Consider the following 21,682-nt stretch of genomic DNA (forward strand, 5'->3'; position numbering starts at 1 on the left):
ATAACGAATTAGCACAGGTGGTCGCCTCCTTGTCTGTTTTCCGTAAACAAGCGCTGTAACATCAAATCAAATTTTATTTCTCACATACACATGGTTAGCAGATGTTAATGCGAGTGTAGCGAAATGCTTGTGCTTATAGTTCCGACAATGCAGTAATAACCAACAAGTAAACTAACTAACAATTCCAAAACTACTGTCTTATACACAGTGTAAGGGGATAAAGAATGTGTACATAAAGATATATGGATGAGTGATGGTACAGAGCAGCATAGGCAAGATACAGTAGATGGTATTGAGTACAGTATATACATATGAGATGAGTATGTAAACAAAGTGGCATAGTTAAAGTGGCTAGTGATAAATGTATTACATAAGGATGCAGTAGATGATATAGAGTACAGTATATACGTATACATATGAGATGAATAATGTAGGGTATGTAAACATTATATAAGGTAGCATTGTTTAAAGTGGCTAGTGATATATTTTACATCATTTCCCATCAATTCCCATTATTAAAGTGGCTGGAGTTGAGTCAGTGTGTTGGCAGCAGCCATTCAATGTTAGTGATGGCTGTTTAACAGTCTGATGGTCTTGAGATAGAAGCTGTTTTTCAGTCTCTCGGTCCCAGCTTTGATGCACCTGTACTGACCTCGCCTTCTGGATGATAGCGGGGTGAACAGGCAGTGGCTCGGGTGGTTGTTGTCCTTGATGATCTTTATGGCCTTCCTGTAACATCGGGTGGTGTAGGTGTCCTGGAGGGCAGGTAGTTTGCCCCCGGTGATGCGTTGTGCAGACCTCACTACCCTCTGGAGAGCCTTACGGTTGTGGGCGGAGCAGTTGCCGTACCAGGCGGTGATACAGCCCGCCAGGATGCTCTCGATTGTGCATCTGTAGAAGTTTGTGAGTGCTTTTGGTGACAAGCCGAATTTCTTCAGCCTCCTGAGGTTGAAGAGGCGCTGCTGCGCCTTCTTCACGATGCTGTCTGTGTGAGTGGACCAATTCAGTTTGTCTGTGATGTGTATGCCGAGGAACTTAAAACTTACTACCCTCTCCACTACTGTTCCATCGATGTGGATAGGGGGGTGTTCCCTCTGCTGTTTCCTGAAGTCCACAATCATCTCCTTAGTTTTGTTGACGTTGAGTGTGAGGTTATTTTCCTGACACCACACTCCGAGGGCCCTCACCTCCTCCCTGTAGGCCGTCTCGTTGTTGTTGGTAATCAAGCCTATCACTGTTGTGTCGTTCGCAAACTTGATGATTGAGTTGGAGGCGTGCGTGGCCACGCAGTCGTGGGTGAACAAGGAGTACAGGAGAGGGCTCAGAACGCACCCTTGTGGGGCCCCAGTGTTGAGGATCAGCGGGGTGGAGATGTTGTTGCCTACCCTCACCACCTGGGGGCGGCCCGTCAGGAAGTCCAGTACCCAGTTGCACAGGGCGGGGTCGAGACCCAGGGTCTCGAGCTTGATGACGAGCTTGGAGGGTACTATGGTGTTGAATGCCGAGCTGTAGTCGATGAACAGCATTCTCACATAGGTATTCCTCTTGTCCAGATGGGTTAGGGCAGTGTGCAGTGTGGTTGAGATTGCATCGTCTGTGGACCTATTTGGGCGGTAAGCAAATTGGAGTGGGTCTAGGGTGTCAGGTAGGGTGGAGGTGATATGGTCCTTGACTAGTCTCTCAAAGCACTTCATGATGACGGAAGTGAGTGCTACGGGGCGGTAGTCATTTAGCTCAGTTACCTTAGCTTTCTTGGGAACAGGAACAATGGTGGCCCTCTTGAAGCATGTGGGAACAGCAGACTGGTATAGGGACTGATTGAATATGTCCGTAAACACACCGGCCAGCTGGTCTGCGCATGCTCTGAGGGCGCGGCTGGGGATGCCGTCTGGGCCTGCAGCCTTGCAAGGGTTAACACGTTTAAATGTTTTACTCACCTCGGCTGCAGTGAAGGCGAGTCCGCATGTTTTCGTTGCAGGCCGTGTCAGTGGCACTGTATTGTCCTCAAAGCGGGCAAAAAAGTTATTTAGTCTGCCTGGGAGCAAGACATCCTGGTCCGTGACTGGGCTGGTTTTCTTCTTGTAGTCCGTGATTGACTGTAGACCCTGCCACATACCTCTTGTGTCTGAGCCGTTGAATTGAGATTCTACTTTGTCTCTATACTGACGCTTAGCTTGTTTGATAGCCTTGCGGAGGGAATAGCTGCACTGTTTGTATTCGGTCATGTTACCAGTCACCTTGCCCTGATTAAAAGCAGTGGTTCGCGCTTTCAGTTTTACGCGAATGCTGCCATCAATCCACGGTTTCTGGTTAGGGAATGTTTTAATCGTTGCTATGGGAACGGCATCTTCAACGCACGTTCTAATGAACTCGCACACCGAATCAGCGTATTCGTCAATGTTGTTATCTGACGCAATACGAAACATATCCCAGTCCACGTGATGGAAGCAGTCTTGGAGTGTGGAATCAGCTTGGTCGGACCAGCGTTGGACAGACTTCAGCTTGGGAGCTTCTTGTTTTAGTTTCTGTCTGTAGGCAGGGATCAGCAAAATGGAGTCATGGTCAGCTTTTCCGAAAGGAGGGCGGGGCAGGGCCTTATATGCGTTGCGGAAGTTAGAATAACAATGATCCAAGGTTTTTCCAGCCCTGGTTGCGCAATCGATATGCTGATACAATTTAAGGAGTCTTGTTTTCAGACTAGCCTTGTTAAAATCCCCAGCTATAACAAATGCAGCCTCAGGATGTATGGATTCCAGTTTGCAAAGAGTCAAATACAGTTCGTTCAGAGCCATCGATGTGTCTGCTTGGGGGGGAATATATACGGCTGTGATTATAATTGAAGAGAATTCTCTTGGTAGATAATGCGGTCAACATTTGATTGTGAGGAATTCTAAATCAGGTGAACAGAAGGATTTGAGTTCCTGTATGTTTCTGTGATCACACCACGTCTCGTTAGCCATAAGGCATACGCCCCCGCCCCTCTTCTTACCAGAAATATGTTTGTTTCTGTCGGCGCGATGCGTGGAGAAACCCGCTGGCTGCACCGCCTCCGATAGCGTCTCTCCAGTGAGCCATGTTTCCGTGAAGCAAAGAACGTTACAGTCTCTGATGTCCCTCTGGAATGCTACCCTTGCTCGGATTTCATCAACCTTGTTGTCAAGAGACTGGACATTGGCGAGAAGAATGCTAGGGAGTGGTGTACGATGTGCCCGTCTCCGGAGTCTGACCAGAAGACCGCCTCGTTTCCCTCTTTTACGGAGTTGTTTTTTTGGGTCGCCGGCTGGGATCCATTCCGTTGTCCTGGTTGAAAGGCAGAACACAGAATCCGCTTCGCGAAAATCATATTCTTGGTTGTACTGATGGTGAGTTGACGCTGATCTTATATTCAGTAGTTCTTCTCGACTGTATGTAATGAAACCTAAGATGACCTGGGGTACTAATGTAAGAAATAACACGTAAAAAAACAAAAAACTGCATAGTTTCATAGGAACACGAAGCGAGGCGGCCATCTCTGTCGGCGCCATGGCAACCAACATGTAGATATGGCGGTGTGGGAACACTAACCTTATCAAGGTGTGTATAAAAAATTGTATCTCACTGATATGATATCCTAATGCTTCCAAAATTATACAGCAAGCGATGCATGGTAATGTTCAGACCGAGCGTCTGGGATCTTAAAACTTCTTAAGGATAGCCCCCTTTAAAAAAGAAATTAGTCTAAATGACATACCCAAATCTAACTGCCTGTAGCTCAGGCCCTGAAGCAAGGATATGCATATTCTTGGCACCATTTGAAAGGAAACACTTTCAAGTTTGTGGAAATGTGAATTGAATGTAGGAGAATATAACACAATAGATTTGGTAGAAGAAAATATAAAGAAAAAACCAACCAGTCTTTTTCTACCACCATCTCTGAAATGCAAAAGAAAGCTCATAGTTCTAGCCATCACTCTGGTTGTAATTCCGATAGTGTCCACAAGATGGCGGTGTATATGCAAGGTTTCAGATGGATAACTTAAAGTATGACTGAACTACACAACTTTTAGTGTGAAGTCCCCAGGTACATTTGGGCAAATCGTGAAGGAGACATTCGCATTCATTTTCCATTTTTCTGCAAGAATATTGTCAAATCTGTATACTTGGACTTTGTTTTAGCTTTCCAAGTATTAGTAGCCATATTATAAGTTCAACATTAGCAAAACAACCAGTTTTCATAACTTCATAACTCTCAATATCCTTATAATTTTTGTCCAAAATGAAAAGGCATGCTGTCATACAAGGTTAGTAGCTACATTATTTGACATGTACATGGTTTCCCGTAAAGCCCAGCTCATTGGCTATCTAGCTAGCTTTGTTTGACCCCAATTGGTGCTTATTTGACAAAGATACAGTCGTTCAAGTGATGGCTGCCCGCGTCATCGGCGTGCCATGAAGGTTGTCGCTCTCTGACCAAATATGGTGTCCTATAGGATATACTACACGCCTAATGAAATCGTGAAGTCTTGTTACCTTCTAGGATCTCTGAGGAATAGATTCAAATGTGATTTGACTTGTTGAAACAACGTTTAGAGTGAGATTTTCAGATTCCTTTCTTTGCAAATTGAACGAGTGGAAATACAAAATGATCGTGCATGCTATATGGACCACTTTAGGATATGAAACATTATTTTATCTAACAAAACGACACTTCATGTTATCTCTGGGAATATAAGCTTTCAGCCGATATAAGACGCTTATATGTACCGCCATTTGTTGTTTCTCTAAAATCTGCGATCTTGACATAAGGCGTTGCATGATTTACAACTGTCCTGTTGATGGGACGCCGATCCTTAATTAAAACTCCCCTTGCAGAAGACGCCTTCGTCCAACGACTCTTATGTGTAATGTAATGCCATGGAACAGTCATGATCAAGGGCTAGCTAGCATTCAGTGTGTATTGTATCACTTCACTTTCAATGTGTGACAGTCAGAAGAGACATAGCCTATAAGTAACAAAAAAATGCCCAAAATTTAAGAATGTCTGTATTTGTATTTATTATGGATCCCCATTAGCTGCTGCACTCTTCCTAGGGTCCAGCAAAATTAAGGCAGTTTATACAATTTTAAAAACATTACAATACATTCACAGATTTCACAACACACTGTGTTCCCTCAGGCCCCTACTCCACCACATATCTACAGTACCTAATCCATGTGTATGTATAGTGCGTATGTTATTGTATGTGTGTATGCATGTGTCTGTGCTGCTTCACAGTCCTATCAGGCGTTGGATGGAGACAAACACAAATTAAGACAGCAAATTGACACAATTGTAATAGGTTTTTATTTACTAAGGATATTAACACATTACATGCTACAGAAACTAAAAGGTAAAATGTGAACTTCAAATAATAGTGTTATATCACAATGGAACATCTTAAAATCAATTATTTATATTTTCACCCACTCCTGTCCTCTTCAAAAGAAAAGGGATGGCACGAAAGGAAAATTGTAATTGGGATAGGGCAATTTCATGTAATTACGCTGAGATTTCACTTTAAAAATGTATACCAAACAAAAGTTAATTTCAAAGTTTAACCATACAAACTCTATGCACAATTACTACTTATACATTTTTACAAAAAATATTTACAGGAAGAACTGTGCAGATAGTTTTTCCAGTAAATGTCATTTTTTTGTTTGTAATTTACTGTTTAAATTGTTCAAATTAGTCATTGTGCATAGTATGGTTTGTTATTAAACTTAAAAATAAAATATTTATTTTCTTTCTTTTTTAAAACCAGAGTCTCAGCGTAATTCAGTTTCTGTGGAATTACCTACAAAAATACAGGAGAATGAAAACAGTTTGGCATGAATGATGATGAGGCATAAAAAAACAATCATCAGTAACAGAGGCAATATAAGAGATAAGGTGCAGAAAAGGGATTCAACGTTGAAAAATGTTTGTGAAAGGACACCATTTTAAAATCACTCATTAAAATCCAAGTATTCGTTGGTCCAAGGGCGAAAGTTGCTGGCCTATACTCCACTAGACAAAACGGTATCATATGATCATGGCCCTCTATGAAATGGAGACAGTCTCTTCAAGGCAAGCCTGAGATGGTTGGATGACAGACAGGTGTCACTGGATGCAACATGCAAGTACAACAGACACAACATGACCTGGCTCAACTGGCAACACATTGCAGAATGGTGTTGGTGGGAAATGTTCGAGAACATTTGAGCAATGTTAACCAAACAAAGTACAACAACTTCTTACACTATGAACATAATGGTAAAATACATACCCATCAGTGCCATACCAGAGGACAACATTAAAAAGCCAAAGACCAACAGAAAGCACATCAATTATTTGTTTCCTTTCAAGAAATCCAAACAGTATTGACAACAGAGTTCAAGAAAACTAGAAAGGGAAAATGAGATGTGCCAGGTACATGTCCACAGCACCCTTCCCAATCTGCAGTATTGACTTAAACAAATAATTCAAAGTTATGCAATAGGAGAACTCGGTCAGGCAGTTTAATGTCATATTTTCAGTTTGTCATTCATTTGTGTAAATCTCTCTCTGTCATTGCTAAATACAGATTGCATAATTTCTAATTCATTAAAACATATTATTAAACATATTATTTAACCCGGGCAACACGAGTCTGGTTGTGGTCTGGTTCAGTAGGGAGAAAACAAAACAGTGAAACTGGGAGGTAGCCTACTACCTGAACTTGACCAGTAAGAACTATTTGTTTTACCCCCTTCGCAAAACATTTTGCTACGTTGTACCCTACTGAACACAACCCTGGTGCGTTGTGTCATAGTTCAATCATCCTCTTGCCTTACTACTCCTCCTGTCACTGAACTCTGTTTATATCACATACAGAGCATAAAACCATTCAAACTTTTACAGACACATTTTAACTGTTCATTGTCTCGTAAATACAATGATTCTGCAGCCAACATAAGTTATGCAGATTGCCCTCAGTGCTGCCTTCAATAGAGCAAACGGTAGTGTCTTTGTAAACTTTAACATAGAAAACATCTGCACAGGGCTTTTAATTAATATTCTCACTCTTAGCATTATTAAAAAGTCTTGCAGCTTCATAGACATGGACTTGGAAGGAACGTAGGTTCTTACACCGTTGGGAAAGTTGAGCAACTATGCACATTTACACAATAATACCACAGGGTATAGTTGAGGGAGTAAGGAGTGTTTGGACTATAATTGTTCGGTTGGCAAAAAAAACAACCCCAAAAAATAAGGAAATAAAATCTACCAACATTTCCACAAAAATACATGGCACTTCAGGTCATGTTATTTTCCTATTTCGGAAAGACAATTAACATCAATTAAAACAATTCAGACGAGGTAGAAAGGACAAAATAAACAGACCCTCCCCAAATGACGATGATTGGCCTAAAACACTCACATGTGCCTACGATTGGTCAATATACCTACCCATGTTACTATGATCGATGTGCCTTTCACCCACACAGTCCTTTAACAATGTAGTGTAATCATCTGATGAGGACGTTTAGCATACTGCGGTGTATCTGGCACGTCAGTGGCTGGATGTGTCATAACTGTGCCCAGAGGGTAGGTACTGGGTGAGAGGATGATAGATTGGCACTAAGGGAGACACTAGGGAAATTAACTTGGTCATGTTCAGTCGGGAGGAAAGGTTTTGAAAAAGGGAGGTACTACCCAAACTTGTCCGATAAGAAACATTCAATATCGTTTTCTGTTGCATAACTTTTTAAAACACTTTCAACATGGTGCCCTACGGAATACAACCCAGACCTAACTTAGTTGAAACCTTAGTTGAAACCTAACCAGTTGAAACGTAGCTGACAGAAACAATGAATACAGTCAACTTAAAAACGTGTATGTATATTTACTGTGTTTGCTACGACCACGTGGGAGGGAAACTAGGGGAGACACCAAAGGATTAAGGCTGCGGCTTTCTGTCGAGTGTGACAATGTGAACTTATGCATCACAGTGCTGGGAACTAAGTCTGCATCATTTCAAATGTGACGTTAACAGGTTCCATCTGCCAAAAGGCCTTTATGTACACTAAAACATAACTGTAATCTGTAGGTGCCTCTAGTGTCTTTAGCATAGGGGAGGTCCGGGAGGAAATGGATCAGACCATGTAACAAATGAATGAGACAGGTTGAGGAGACTGACAGGATGGGAGAGGAGGGGACTTGGCAAATCAAAGTAAGAGGAGAGAGGGCGGTGTTGGTATATTTAAATTTTTCTGTCATTGTCTGGCCACTGTATACCCTCCTTATATGACCATTTCTCAAAACAATGAGGCGGACTGGACGAAGGCCTGATACCTGACAGTCCTAAGGAATGTCTCCACTTCCTCCCCAGACAGTCATCATAGTGTTTCAGATAGACGCATAACAGTGACCACACAAAGCGTGAGGGTTTGTTCACACACAGGGCAACGAAAAAACAAAACATTTAACATAATATTTAGCATGTAATGATATATATACAGTACCAGTCAGAAGTTGACACCTACTCATTCAAGGGTTTTTATTTTTACTATTTTCTACATTGTAGAATAGTCTAAACATCAAAACTATAAAATAACATCGTAACCAATCATGTAGTAACCAAAACAGTGGTAAACAAATCAAAATATATTTTATATTTGTGATTCTTCAAAGTAGCCACCCTTTGCCTTGATGATAGCTTTGCACACTCTTGGCATTCTCTCAACCAGCTTCATGAGGCAGTCACCTGGAGTGCATTTCAATTAACAGGTGTGCCTTATTAAAAGTTAATTTGTGGAAATTCTTTCCTTCTTAATGCGTTTGAGCCAATCAGTTGTGTTGTGACAAGGTAGGGTTGGTATACAGAAGATAGCCCTATTTGGTAAAAGACCAAGTCCATATTATGGCAAGAACAGCTCAAATAAGCAAAGAGAAACTACAGTGCATCATTAATTTAAGACATGAAGGTCAGTCAATCCGGAAAATTTCAAGAACATAGAAAGTTTCAAAGCAGTCGCAAAAACGCTGTCTTTGTGAGACGCAGAGTAGGTGAACAGATGACCTCTGCATGTGTGGTTCCCACCGTGAAGCATGGAGAAGGAGCTGTGATGGTGTGGGGGTGCTTTGCTGGTGACACTGTCTGTGATTTATTTAGGATTCAAGGTACACTTAACCAGCATGGCTACCACAGCATTCTGCAGCGATACGCCATCCCATCTGGTTTACACTTTGTGGGACTATCATTTGTTTTTCAACAGGACAATGACCCAACACATCTCCAGGCTGTGTACGGGCAATTTGACCAATAGGGAGAGTGATGGAGTGCTGCATCAGATAACCTAGCCTCCACAATCACCCAACCTCAACCCAATTGAGATGTTTTGGGATGAGTTGAACTGCAGAGTGAAGGAAAAGCAGCCAACGTGGGAACTCCTTCAAGACTGTTGGAAAAGCATCCCAGGTGAAGCTGGTTGAGAGAATGCCAAGTGTACAAGCTGTCATCAAGGCAAAGGGTGGCTACTTTGAAGAATCACAAATATAAAATACATTTTATTTGTTTAACACGTTTTTGGTTACTAAATGATTCCATGTGTTATTTCATAGTTTTGATGTCTCATTATTATTCTACAATGTAGAAAATAGTAAAAATAAAGAAACTCTTGAATGAGTTGGTGTGTCCAAACTTTTGACTGGTACTAATATATATATATATATATATATATATATATATATATATATATATAACTGCCCAAAAAAAGGAAACGCCAATAGTGTCTTAATAGGGCGTTGTGCCACCATGAGCCAGAACAGCAATGTGTCTTGCCATAGATTATACATGTTTCTGGATGGAACTCTATTGGAGGGATGTGACACCATTCCATGAGAAATTCTATCATTTGGTGTTTTGTTGGTGGTCTCAAGCACCACTCCAGAATCTCGCATAAGTGTACAATTGGGTTGAGATCTGGTGACAGATGGCCACATCATATGGTTTACATCGTTTTCATGCTCATCGAACCATTAATTGACCATTAATGCCCTGTGGATGGGGGCATTGTCATCCTATGGGGGCATAGCCATGTTAGCCAAAACAATGCCTGCCCAGCATTTTTATACATGACCCTAAGCATGTTGGGATGTTAATTGCTTAGGAATTGCTGAGGAACCGCACCTGTGTGAAAGCAACTGCTTTCAATATACTTTGTATCCATCATTTACTCAAGTGTTTCCTTTCTTTTGGCAGTTGCTGTACCTGTCATAATTCTATCATAATATTTTTCATTTCAGTACAAAAAGAGGACTTGGGGGTTTGTAGTGTGGGGTTTGTAGCAGAGAGGGGCTGGGTTAGAGCCCCTGTGGTGAGTAGTGGAGTGTGCTGTGGTAACTCCTGCTGTCTGTGAAGTGCAGCAATGGTCGGTTTCAGTCGCAGTGAGCATCTGTCTCCACAAGAGGGAGTCAAAATTAGGAGTCAGGGTGGCTACCCTTCTCACTGCCAAGTTCACAGTCCGTTACTACAAAAGGGTGATCCATGAGTCTGTGAGAGAAGCCACATATACACAAGTATCTGAATTGTGTGCGTGCGTACGTGTGTATGTGTGTGTAGAGGAGGATTTCGTGGATAACATGGGAGATGGGTCATAAACGCTGCTGTGTGTCGTGTATCAGGACTTCAATACTGGGGTGGAAGTGTAAACTCTATTCTGTGTGTGTATGTGAAGGGAGGGGAGTGTACTCCAGCCCCATTGGCAACAACAGCTGCTGAGTTGCAACTCCTGACCACTGTAGTCCGTATATCCTGTGTGCTCTTTCTATCATTTGTGAGAAACAATCACAGAGGGATTTTGTGAAGTGAGGAGTGAGACTAAGTGTGTCTCTCAGCTCTCATCCTCAGGGTGTTGGTGGTCCAGAAGCCGGACGTGCGTGAAGGGAAAGTGGCCATGCTTGCCCTTGCACTCGCCCTCCCACTGGCCGTTCACGTTGATCTTGGTCACTTTTACCATGTCTCCGACCTGCAGAAACACACACAGGTTAGAATATAGAGATAGATTGGAAAGAAACAAGACCTTCAGGGGTCTGTAATGTGTGGCTCTTAAAAAGCCTTTATCGGGCTCAATGGTGTTCTATAATTAGTCATTTAAAGTAGCCTAATCAATCAACTATAATCTCTAACCCAGGTCAGTTTCCACTTCAAATACACTCAGGGATGGGATTGACCCAAACCCTGTAAGCGAATGAATAAGCTACAAAGCAGCACAGTCCTACTAAGCCTGTGTTACACACTCCACCCATGCCCCATCTATAATCTCCATGCTGCTTCACTTTCTGCAGTGCAAATACATGGGTGCATCCCAAATGGCACCCTGGCCTATTCCTTACGTAGTGCAGAACCTTTAACCAAAAGCATTGCACTTCATAGGGAATCGGGTGCCATTTGGGACTTAGCCCATGTTCCTCTCATGACATACAGTATACCAGTGGGTGTGTTTCTTCACAGGAACGCTCTTTACCAACCGTGAGATTGGACACATGAGCTGCAAGACATGAACTGTGAGGCAACCTTTGCTCAGGAATTGCCATTTGTACTGTACGACTCAACAACAACAAAAATCAAGGGAAAACTATGCATGAACCCATTATGTATGTTATTGTGTGTATTTGCACGTGCGTATGTTCGAGTGTGCCTGCCTGCGTTTGCATATGTATGCTTACAGGCAAGAGTAAGCAATTGCAGCAGCACCCTGGCTCTCAGAGCAGAGAAAATATATAGGCACATGACATGAAACAGAAAAGAGGGAGAGAGCGCCATAGACGGGTGGAGAACAGGGGGACAGAGGAAGGCGAAGAAAGGGGGCGAACCAATACCTCCAAGGCGAGCGCCGTCTTGTCGTAGGCGTTGGGCACCCTCTTCTGAATGGCACGGGCGTAGACAGGCCCATTCTGCAGGTTGGGCAGGGGTGTATTGCCCACAGGCTGGGCATACTGGCCCGGCTCCCCCAGAGGCGGGGGCAGCTGGGGAGCTGCTCCATCGGTAGTGCTGGCTCCAACACCTGCCGGTACTCCGCCTACTCCTCCTGCCCCGCCAGGCCTCCCTGCCGCCGGAGCCACCAAGGAGTTGGGCGAGGCAGGCCGGTACTTCTCCACGTAGGGCACGGGAATCATGCCGACACGGCCCTCTTGGTTGGCCGCGTTCCACCACTGCTCCTCAGGCTTCTCCAGCACGCGCAGCACGTCGCCCTTGCGGAAGGGCAGGTCCTCCTCGTCGTTGCCAGGGAAGTCGAAGAGGGCGCGAACAAACTCTGCCTCCTGTAGGGCGCCGCCTGATGCAGCGGCGGCACAGCTCACGAAGCCTGCATGCTTGGCCTTGCTGATGGGCTCGATCAGAGTGGTGGTGTCCAGGTAGTGGATCTTGTAGAACTCCAGCAGGGCTGGTAGGGCGTCAAACTCCTGATCCCCGATGCGGAACCGTGGAGGGGCCAGACCTGGCGGGCGAGGCAGGGGAAAAGGATGGAGCAGTTTGTTATGTCATGCCATTACCCCGGCTGATCTAACAACGCATGGTGGACCAATGGGTGATTTTCCCTTCTGCCTCAATGGCAGTGTTGTACTAAATGAAGGTCTGACATTGATGCAATTAATTTTGTTGAAATTGTTTATGTAAAAGCTGATGTTGGCTTAGGTCTCATGCTTTTATAGAGTTATCCCAAGCTGAGGTGACCTAGGCTCCTGCTGTTGCCTACCCTATTCTGGAGAAAACCACTCTCCTGTGTCATGACGTTGGCCTGGGGGTAGGTTTATGACAGTCATAAATACCTCTTCCCCCCTTTTTCCTCTCTGTACCCTACTGATGTTACATTTGCAAAACACTTGGTTAACATAGAGATTCTGGGAACATCAGAAGGTGGGGGGAAAGGAACTATATTCTGGTAATCAGACCAATTGAACATATGCGGTGGTACTTAATGAATATGATGTCAGTTCAGTTGTCATCTGATACATTCTCATCAATGATAAAATGACAAACTCTACAGTGGAAAGTCTACACATCAGAGTTATCGGATTCACATGGAATTGTTGTTCAATTTAAATGTTTGAATAAGAAATTATTATTTTAGCTTCTAAAATGTGAGATTTGGGTTTTCATAAGAAAGGGCTCTGCTCAATCAGTGGCCCGCCCCTGTGAAGGGACATGGGCTATAAAACTTTTCAAACACGCCCTCCTCTCCCTTCCTATATAAGCCCTTGACGACAATATAACCTGCTGTTCCAAGGACATGAGGACAACGGTCCGATGTTAGAATGGTTCAGATAATAAATACAGAACAAAGCCAACATCAGCGTGAGCTTTGGTTGCGAATGGTATGAACTTTGAACTCTTATTCACTACAGAAGTGATACCTCCTAGCCGTTGAGTTAGCAACAGCCGCTGCAAACGAGCGTTAGGAAGGAACAGACAGAGTATCCCGTCTATCACCCAACAACGTTCCTACAACGTATTCAATTTACCAGCAGAGACATTCTTCAAAAGAACAAAGGACTCGGTTGGGCAACACGGCCTTCCATCTACCATCAACCTACCGAAGTGCAGCTCAGAGTAAATATTTATTGCATTTTTCTTTTCCAAATGGGCGGTAATTTAGAATGCATAAGATACTATATTTATGATAGCACAGCTTCGCCCTTTGTTCCTCAGTCTTCCCGCTCTTTCACTCAAACCCAGCCCCTTTTCTTTTGTGTAACAAGCTGTCATATCTGTTCCGCCCGCTAGGGACGTTTTCCTTTATGACGTAATTTGTAATAAAGTTATGATTTAATTATGTGTAATTAGTTAGGTATTTAGTAAATAAATAATTAAAGCCAATTTTGTATTGCTGGTTCAACTTGTTAGCCAGGGTTCGTGCAGATAACCAATAATTTACAACTTTCAGATGAGACTGAATTAAGATGACAATTAATATTGACTGCTATTGATGTAAAATATTACCAGGTCTTTAAGAGTTTATTCGGAAGATAACAGCTCTATAAATATTATTTTGTGGTGCCCGACTCACTAGTTACGTATGCGGTAGTGTAGCCTAGTGGTTAGAGCGTTGGACTAGTAACCGAAAGTTTGCAAGTTCAAATCCACAAGCTGACATGGTACAAATCTGTCGTTCTGCCCTTGAACAAGGCAGTTAACCCACTGTTCCTAGGCCGTCATTGAAAATAAGAATATGTTCTTAACTGACCTGCCTAGTTAAATAAAGGTAAAATATAAATAAATTACATTTACACGATTAGCTCAATAAGGTAATATTAATTACGGATAAATTATTTTACAGAACAGCATGTCATATCACTTAATTCGACATAGCCAAAAACACGACACCTGGAAGAGCCTCACAGCTAAAAAAAGATTCTGACAATGGAGCCTTAACAAAAAATGTGTCTCAAGTCAAGGAGTTAGCTGAAATAGTTAGTATTTAAGTCTCCCACGTCTTCACATACAGCATGCATACGTTCCCAGTCACAATTTTTTTGCAAGTTTATTAAGAAAAACAAATCTGTTCAAGGGGGTCGTCGTCATAATACATTTCAATGCCACCCAGTGTCTGGGTCTAAGAAGACACAGGCCTACTCATTCAATAGTTTGATTAAATTTCAAAGCATAGCTAATTGTCACACCATTGTCTTCCGACAGGTGGCGTCATTTTAACGTGATACGCAGTTGCCATCTGTATTACAAATCGTGGAACTAATCTCTGAAAAACGTGATTTTGCTCATCCGCTTCCACTAGTTCCTAAATCACTCCACTATGATACACTGGGCTGGCTACTACGGCAAACCATGCTCGACGAGCTGTGCAAACTTCCTCCAGTTAGAAGCTTACTTCTAGCTTGTTTGAATGGCCATTGTGGTAGCTCATTTGCAAGCTTGCCGATAAAGTTCTATGGCACTAAAGTTATGGGACTGTTCTCAGAAATCACATGTATCTGACAGCTGGTACTGTGCCTCGCTACTGTAACATTTAGCCAGTGCCATAACATCGCAGATTGAGCAGTGAACTAGTCACGGCAGAACAGAAACTGCATTATCATTAAAACATGAACTGTGCTATTAGCTGGAATTTCACTACAGTGGATAGCTACAGCGCCTTCAGAAAGTATTCACAACTCTGACTTTTTCCACATGTTGTTGTGTTACTGCCTTTTGTCACTGTCAAGGTGAAAAGGAAGGCTGTTCAGAACAAAAATATCTCAAAACATCCATCCCGTTTGCAACAAGGCACTAAAGTAATACTGCAATAAAAGTGGAAAAGCAAAAATATTTTTGTCCTGAATACAGAGTTATGTTTAGGGCAAATCCAATAGAACACATTACTGAGTACCACTCTCTATGGTTTCCGAGCTCGTCACAGGTGCACCTCAGCCACGCTCAAGGTACTAAACGATATCATAACCGCCATCGATAAAAGACAGTACTGTGCAGCCGTCTTCATCGACCTGGCCAAGGCTTTCTACTCTGTCAATCACCGTATTCAGACTCAATAGCCTTGGTTTCTCAAATGACTGCCTTGCCTGGTTCACCAACTACTTCGCAGACAGAGTCCAGTGTGTTAAATCGGAGGGCCTGTTGTCCGGACCTCTGGCAGTCTATGGGTTCAATTCTCAAGTCGACTCTTTTCTCTGTATAAATCAATGATTTCGCTCTATTTTGGAACAAAAAAATCAAACAATTTTTTCAGAATGGCACAAATTCCCCGATATCAGGGTACTCATGTCAACATGTTTGCTTTCAGAGCATATTTGATCCCAAATTATAAGGGGGATTCCCTGATCCACCTCTACGCAGATGACACCACTCTGTATACATCTGGCCCTTCTTTGGACACGGTGTTAACTAACCTCCAAACGAGCTTTGATGCCATACAACACTCCTTCTGTGGCCTCCAACTGCTCTTAAACGCTAGTAAAACCAAATGCATGCTTTTCAACCGTTCACTGCCCGCACCCGTCCGCCCGACTAGCATAACTACCCTGGACGGTTCTGACGTAGAATATGTGGACAACTACAAATACCTAGGTGTCTGGCTAGACTGTAAACTATCCTTCCAGACTCATATTAAACATCTCCAATCCAAAATTAAATCTAGAATCGGCTTTCTATTTCGCAACAAAGCATCCTTCACTCACGCCGCCAAACTTACCCTAGTAAAACTGACTATCCTACCGATCCTCGACTTCGGCGATGTCATCTACAAAATAGCGTACAATGCTCTACTCAGCAAATTGGATGCAGTCTATCACAGTGCCATCCGTTTTGTTACCAAAGCCCCTTAAACCACCCACAATTGCGACCTGTATGCTCTACTCAACTGGCCCTCGCTACATATTTGTCGCCAGACCCAATGGCTCCAGGTCATCTATAAGTAGGTAAAGCTCTGACTTATCTCAGCTCACTGGTCACGATAACAACTCCCTCCCGTAGCACGCGCTCTGCTATTTTCTGCTCTTTTGCACACCAGTATCTCTACTTGCACATCATCTGTTCATTTATCACTCCAGTGTTAATCTGCTAAATTGTAATTACTTCGCTACTATGGCCTATTTATTGCCTTCCTCCTCACGCCATTTGCACACACTGTATATAGACTTTTTCCCTATTGTGTTATTGACTGTACGCTTGTTTATTCCATGTGTAATTCTGTGTTGTTGTTTGTGTTGCACTGCTTTGCTTTATCTTGGCCAGGTCGCAGTTGTAAATGAGAACTTATTCTCAACTAGCTTACCTGGTTAAATAAAGGTGAAATATTATTAATATTTTTTTAAATAAATATTTTCAAGCACAGTCATGTTATGGGTATGCTTGTAATCATTAAGGACTGGGGAGTTAAATCTATGGCAAGAATTGAAAATGGTTGTCTAGCATTGATCAACAACCAAATTGACCGAGCTTCAAGAATTTTGAAAATAATAAATGGGCAAATATTGTATAATCCAACTGTTTAAAGCTCTTGGGGACTTACCGAGAAAGCCTTACAGCTGTAATCGCCACCAAAGGTGGTTATAACCTTTGGCGATGAATACTTGAGTAAATGAGATATTTATGCATTTAATTTAATATATTTGGTAACATTAATAAAAACATGTTTTCACTGCCATTATGGGGTATTGTGTGATGGGCGAGAAAAAAATATTTAATCCATTTTGAATTCAGGCTGTAACACAAAATGTGGAATAAGTCAAAGGGTATGAATACTTTCTGAAGGCACTGTAGGCTAGAGGGAGTATTCAGCATGGAGTGTGTGAACTGGCGTTGTTAGCATCCCTTTCGTTTCATATGGATTGAGGAGGCTGATTCAGCTAGCAAGCACAATAGCTTCTAGATAATTGTCGCGCACATTTCGAAATTCACAACCACTAAACTCCTTAGAGGTAAAATCAAGTAGTTAAGACATGCTCGGGAATAAAACGTCAAATTAGCTATGGATGTATCATTTTTGGTAGGATTAATTCAGACAAATGTTAAAAAACGCACAAAAAGCTTTTTTCTCAGTTTGTGCAGAAATGTATTTACTTCCCTGTTAGTGAGCATTTCTCCTTTGTCAAGATAATCAATCCACCTGATAGGTGTGGCATATCAAGAATCTGATTATACAGTAGAGGTCGACCGACTATGTTTTTCAACGCTGATACCTATATACCGATTATTGGAGGACCAAAAAGCCGATACCGATTAATCTGACAATTTTAAAGAAATTGTATTTATTTATTTATTTGTAATAATGACAATTACAACAATACTGAATGAACACTTTTATTTTAACTTAATATAATACATCAATCAAATCAATTTAGCCTTAAATAAATGATGAAACATGTTCAATTTGGTTTAAATAATTCAAAAACAAAGTGTTGGAGAAGTAAAAGTGCAATATGTGTCATGTAAAAAAGCTAACGTTTAAGTTCCTTGCTCAGAACATATGAAACCTGGTGGTTCCTTTTAACATGAGTCTTCAAAATTCCCAGTTAAGACGTCTTAGGTTGTAGTTATTATAGGAATTATAGAACTATTTCTCTCTACACCATTTGTATTTCATATACCTTTGACTATTGAATGTTCTTGTAGGCACTTTAGTATTGCCAGTGTAACAGTATAGCTTCCGTCCCTCTCTCCTCGCCCCTACCTGGGCTCGAACCAGGAACACATTGACAACAGCCACCCTCAAAGCATCGTTACCCATCGCTCCACAAAAGCCGCGGCCCTTGCAAAGCAAGGGGAACAACTTCTCCAAGTCTCAGAGCGAGTAAACGTTTGAAACGGTATTAGCGCGCACCCCGCTAACTAGCTAGCCATTTCACATCGGTTACACCAGCCTAATCTCAGGAGTTGATAGGCTTGAAGTCATAAACAGTGCAATGCTTGAAGCATTGCGAAGAGCTTCCGCAAATGTGCTTTTGTTAAATCAGACCCTGTTTGGCGAAGTTAGCTGTCTTTGTTAGGAAGAAATAGTCTTCACAGTTCGCAACGTGCCAGGCAGCCCAATCTGCTGCATATACCCTGACTCTGTTGCACAGAACGCAAGAGAAGTGACAATTCCCCTAGTTAAAATAAATTCATGTTAGTAGGCAATATTAACTAAATATGCAGGTTTAAAAATATATACTTGTGTATTGATTTTAAAGAAAGGCATTGATGTTTATGGTTAGGTACACATTGGTGCAACGACTTTTTTCGCAAATGCGCTTGTTATATCATCACCCGTTTAGGTGAAGTAGGCTGTGATTCGATGAGAAATTAACAGGCACCGCATCGATTATATGCAACGCAGGACAAGCTAGATAAACTAGTAATATCATCAACAATGTGTAGTTAACTAGTGATTATGTTAAAAATGATTGTTTTTTTATAAGATACGTTTAATGCTAGCTAGCACCTTACCTTGGCTCCTTGCTGCACTCGCATAACAGGTAGTCAGACTGCCACGCAGTCTCCTCGTGAAGTGCAATGTAATCGGCCATGATCGGTGTCCAAAAATGTTGATTACCGATTGTTATGAAAACTTGAAATTGGCCCTAATTAATCAGCCATTCCGATTAATCGGTCAACCTTTATTATACAGCATTATACATTACAGAGGTGCACCTTGTGTTGGGGACAAAAGGCCACTAAAATGTGCAGTACAACACAATGCCACAGATGTTTAAAGTTGAGGGCACATGCAATTGCCATGCTAACTGCAGGAATGTCCACCAGAGCTGTTGCCAGAGAATTTTATGTTCATTTATCTACCATAAGTCGCCTCCGTCGTTTTAGAGAACTTGGCAGTACGTCCAACCTGCCTCACAACCGCAGAACACATGTAACCTTGCCAGCCCAGGACCTCCACTTCAAGCTTCTTCAGCTATGGGATCGTGTGAGACCAGCCACCTGCACAGATGATGGAACTGAGAAGTATTTCTGTCTGTAATAAAGCCCTTTTGTGGGGAAAAACTCATTCTGATTGGATGGGCCTGGCTTCCTAATGGCTGCGCCCATGCTCAGTCATGTGTCATAGGTTAGGCCCTAATGAATTTATTTCAATTGACTGATTTCCTTATATGAACTGTACCTCAGTAAAATCATTGAAATTGTTGCATGTTGCGTTAATATTTTGGTTTAGTATAGCTAAATTACGTGGTTAGCTTCTTCCATAATCAAGCTTCTATTGGTAACAGCAGATAATTCCCTCCTGGATCAAGAGACTTGCTGTCTAATATTGGTTTTCTGCATGCAGCATTTTTTAGTTACTTGTATAACATTGAGCTGGGATGTCTGTCCTGCAAATACTTTACGTCAGAGACTGTATAAAATGTTCTCAATACCCTCGTTGGCATTTAGTTAGCATTCTCTATGGGATTGTACATGTACTTGTTAGCATTGCTAACCTTCGGATGAAAAAGGCTCAGTGGGGTTTGAAAATAGCGCCCCTTGTGTTGGGTATGAAGGTATAACAATCTGGATATCGCCAAAGCTTTATCATATCAGTGTTTGCGAGTTATCAGAGATATGGGATGCGCTAATTTCAAAGTTGCATATTCGAATCGCATCAAGGAGACTTTTTGCACGTAGCTAACCCTAACCATAAACATAATCCTTATATGTTACATGAATTATTCTAACCTGCTGCGTAAAGTCACTTCTGATATTGGCAGCATCCCATCTGTCAAAAACACAGATCAGTGCAGATGGTCGTTACAATATCAGAATGAGGTAACAAATAAGAACTGAGCCTGTGTATAAAAAAAAAAAAAAATCAGGGCAGGAACACAGGCATTCCACACACACCATTCGGAATAGTCATCCTCCAATTGTGACAGCCTGTCCATTCATTCACAGGATCAGCCCAACCCACTCCTTTCACTCCGTCTACCAGGTTCTTACTAAACAGAAAGTACCTAAAACTCCAGCTGACAAAACTAAAACAGACCTTTGCAAATCCACTATTACAGTTTTTTTTTTAAACAGCCACCACCACCAGTCTTATATACTGTATGTAGTTCACTAAGCACACGCTAGCTACATGACCACCACAGCTAACGACGTAACGTTAGGGTTGCTTCCGTTGCAACATAATAATACAGTATATTCAGTCCTTAGCTAACATCAGTAGACATCTAACTAACGTTAACTAAATGTTCATAGCTTAGCCAGAGTGTTTAAACAAATAGCTTCGGTCTTTGGTTTAGCTTAGCTAACTAGCTAGGTCTGTCTGGTGTAACGTTAGTTAGCTGGCTAGCTCGCTATCTTACCTGATCCAGATTGCCGGTTGTTGCTGATGCTGTTAATTATATAATGTGAGACTTTTGAGTTTTCTGAGACGGATAGCACGTAGTCCCCAGGACTGGTAATCGAGTCCCTGACTAGGAACACGCCATGTCTCTGACCCTGCAAGAGAGAAACCGCCTCCTGTCGGCTCAACCTTCCCCAGTACCAGCTAGCACGGTCCTCTGCATCAAAATTCCCGGCCATGGCTCCAAATCCACTCCGAGGATCCAAGGCCTTCCCCTTGCCTCTCCCTATTCGCAATCGGGATTCAACTCATACAAAAACTTTGGTTCACTAAGGAACACGCTCCGGGAAAAAAACATGGCATCGATACCGCTTTAAACCGTTACATCTATGTACATTTCACAGACTCCCACGAAACAATACAGTTAACCCCTTAATTAAGAATTAATTGTGGCAACCAGAAATCTATAATTTATTTGTCAAGGCGTTTTAAAATAAATCTCTTAAGTAATTTGCAATATAAAACTCAGAGGCTGAAATGGCGGATCTTTGGGGAAAGATTGACCTCATCCACCGGATGTAATGAGGTGTAGCTAGTCATGATGGAGCATGTCATGATGGGCATCACATCCATCCATTTTGAGAAGGTCGAGAAATAATATTGATTAATCAATTACCAAAAGTTCACCTCTGACTTCAACTCATCTGGTTGCTTGTTGAATATTAGACTACCTGGTTATTTAGCCAGGACTGCAGACTTTTGTTATTGATGAATATAAGTAAAGTCTATGCAGCTTCAACAATTTGACACTAGATGTCACTCAAATGCCACTTAATTGTATTTACATTTGACATTTTTGTCATTTAGCAGGCGGTCTTATGCAGAGCGACTTACAATTAATAAGTCATTCATCTTAAATTAGCTAGGTGGG

General features: G+C 42.1%; 1 protein-coding gene across 1 annotated transcript; it reads right to left on the minus strand.

Moving 5' to 3' along the window:
* Positions 1 to 9,735: 9,735 nt before the first annotated feature.
* Positions 9,736 to 21,288, minus strand: LOC139422055 (adapter molecule crk-like). Its single transcript, XM_071173196.1, has 3 exons — positions 20,771 to 21,288; positions 11,864 to 12,480; positions 9,736 to 11,010 (listed from the first exon to the last, which is right to left on the minus strand). Exons 1-3 carry the CDS (start codon positions 20,988 to 20,990, stop codon positions 10,876 to 10,878), a joined length of 972 nt encoding a protein of 323 aa, XP_071029297.1. The 5' UTR covers positions 20,991 to 21,288; the 3' UTR covers positions 9,736 to 10,875.
* Between the last annotated feature and the right edge of the window lie 394 nt (positions 21,289 to 21,682).

The sequence above is a fragment of the Oncorhynchus clarkii genome, chromosome 12, assembly GCF_045791955.1.
Source record: "Oncorhynchus clarkii lewisi isolate Uvic-CL-2024 chromosome 12, UVic_Ocla_1.0, whole genome shotgun sequence".
Taxonomy (NCBI): Eukaryota; Metazoa; Chordata; class Actinopteri; order Salmoniformes; family Salmonidae; genus Oncorhynchus; species Oncorhynchus clarkii.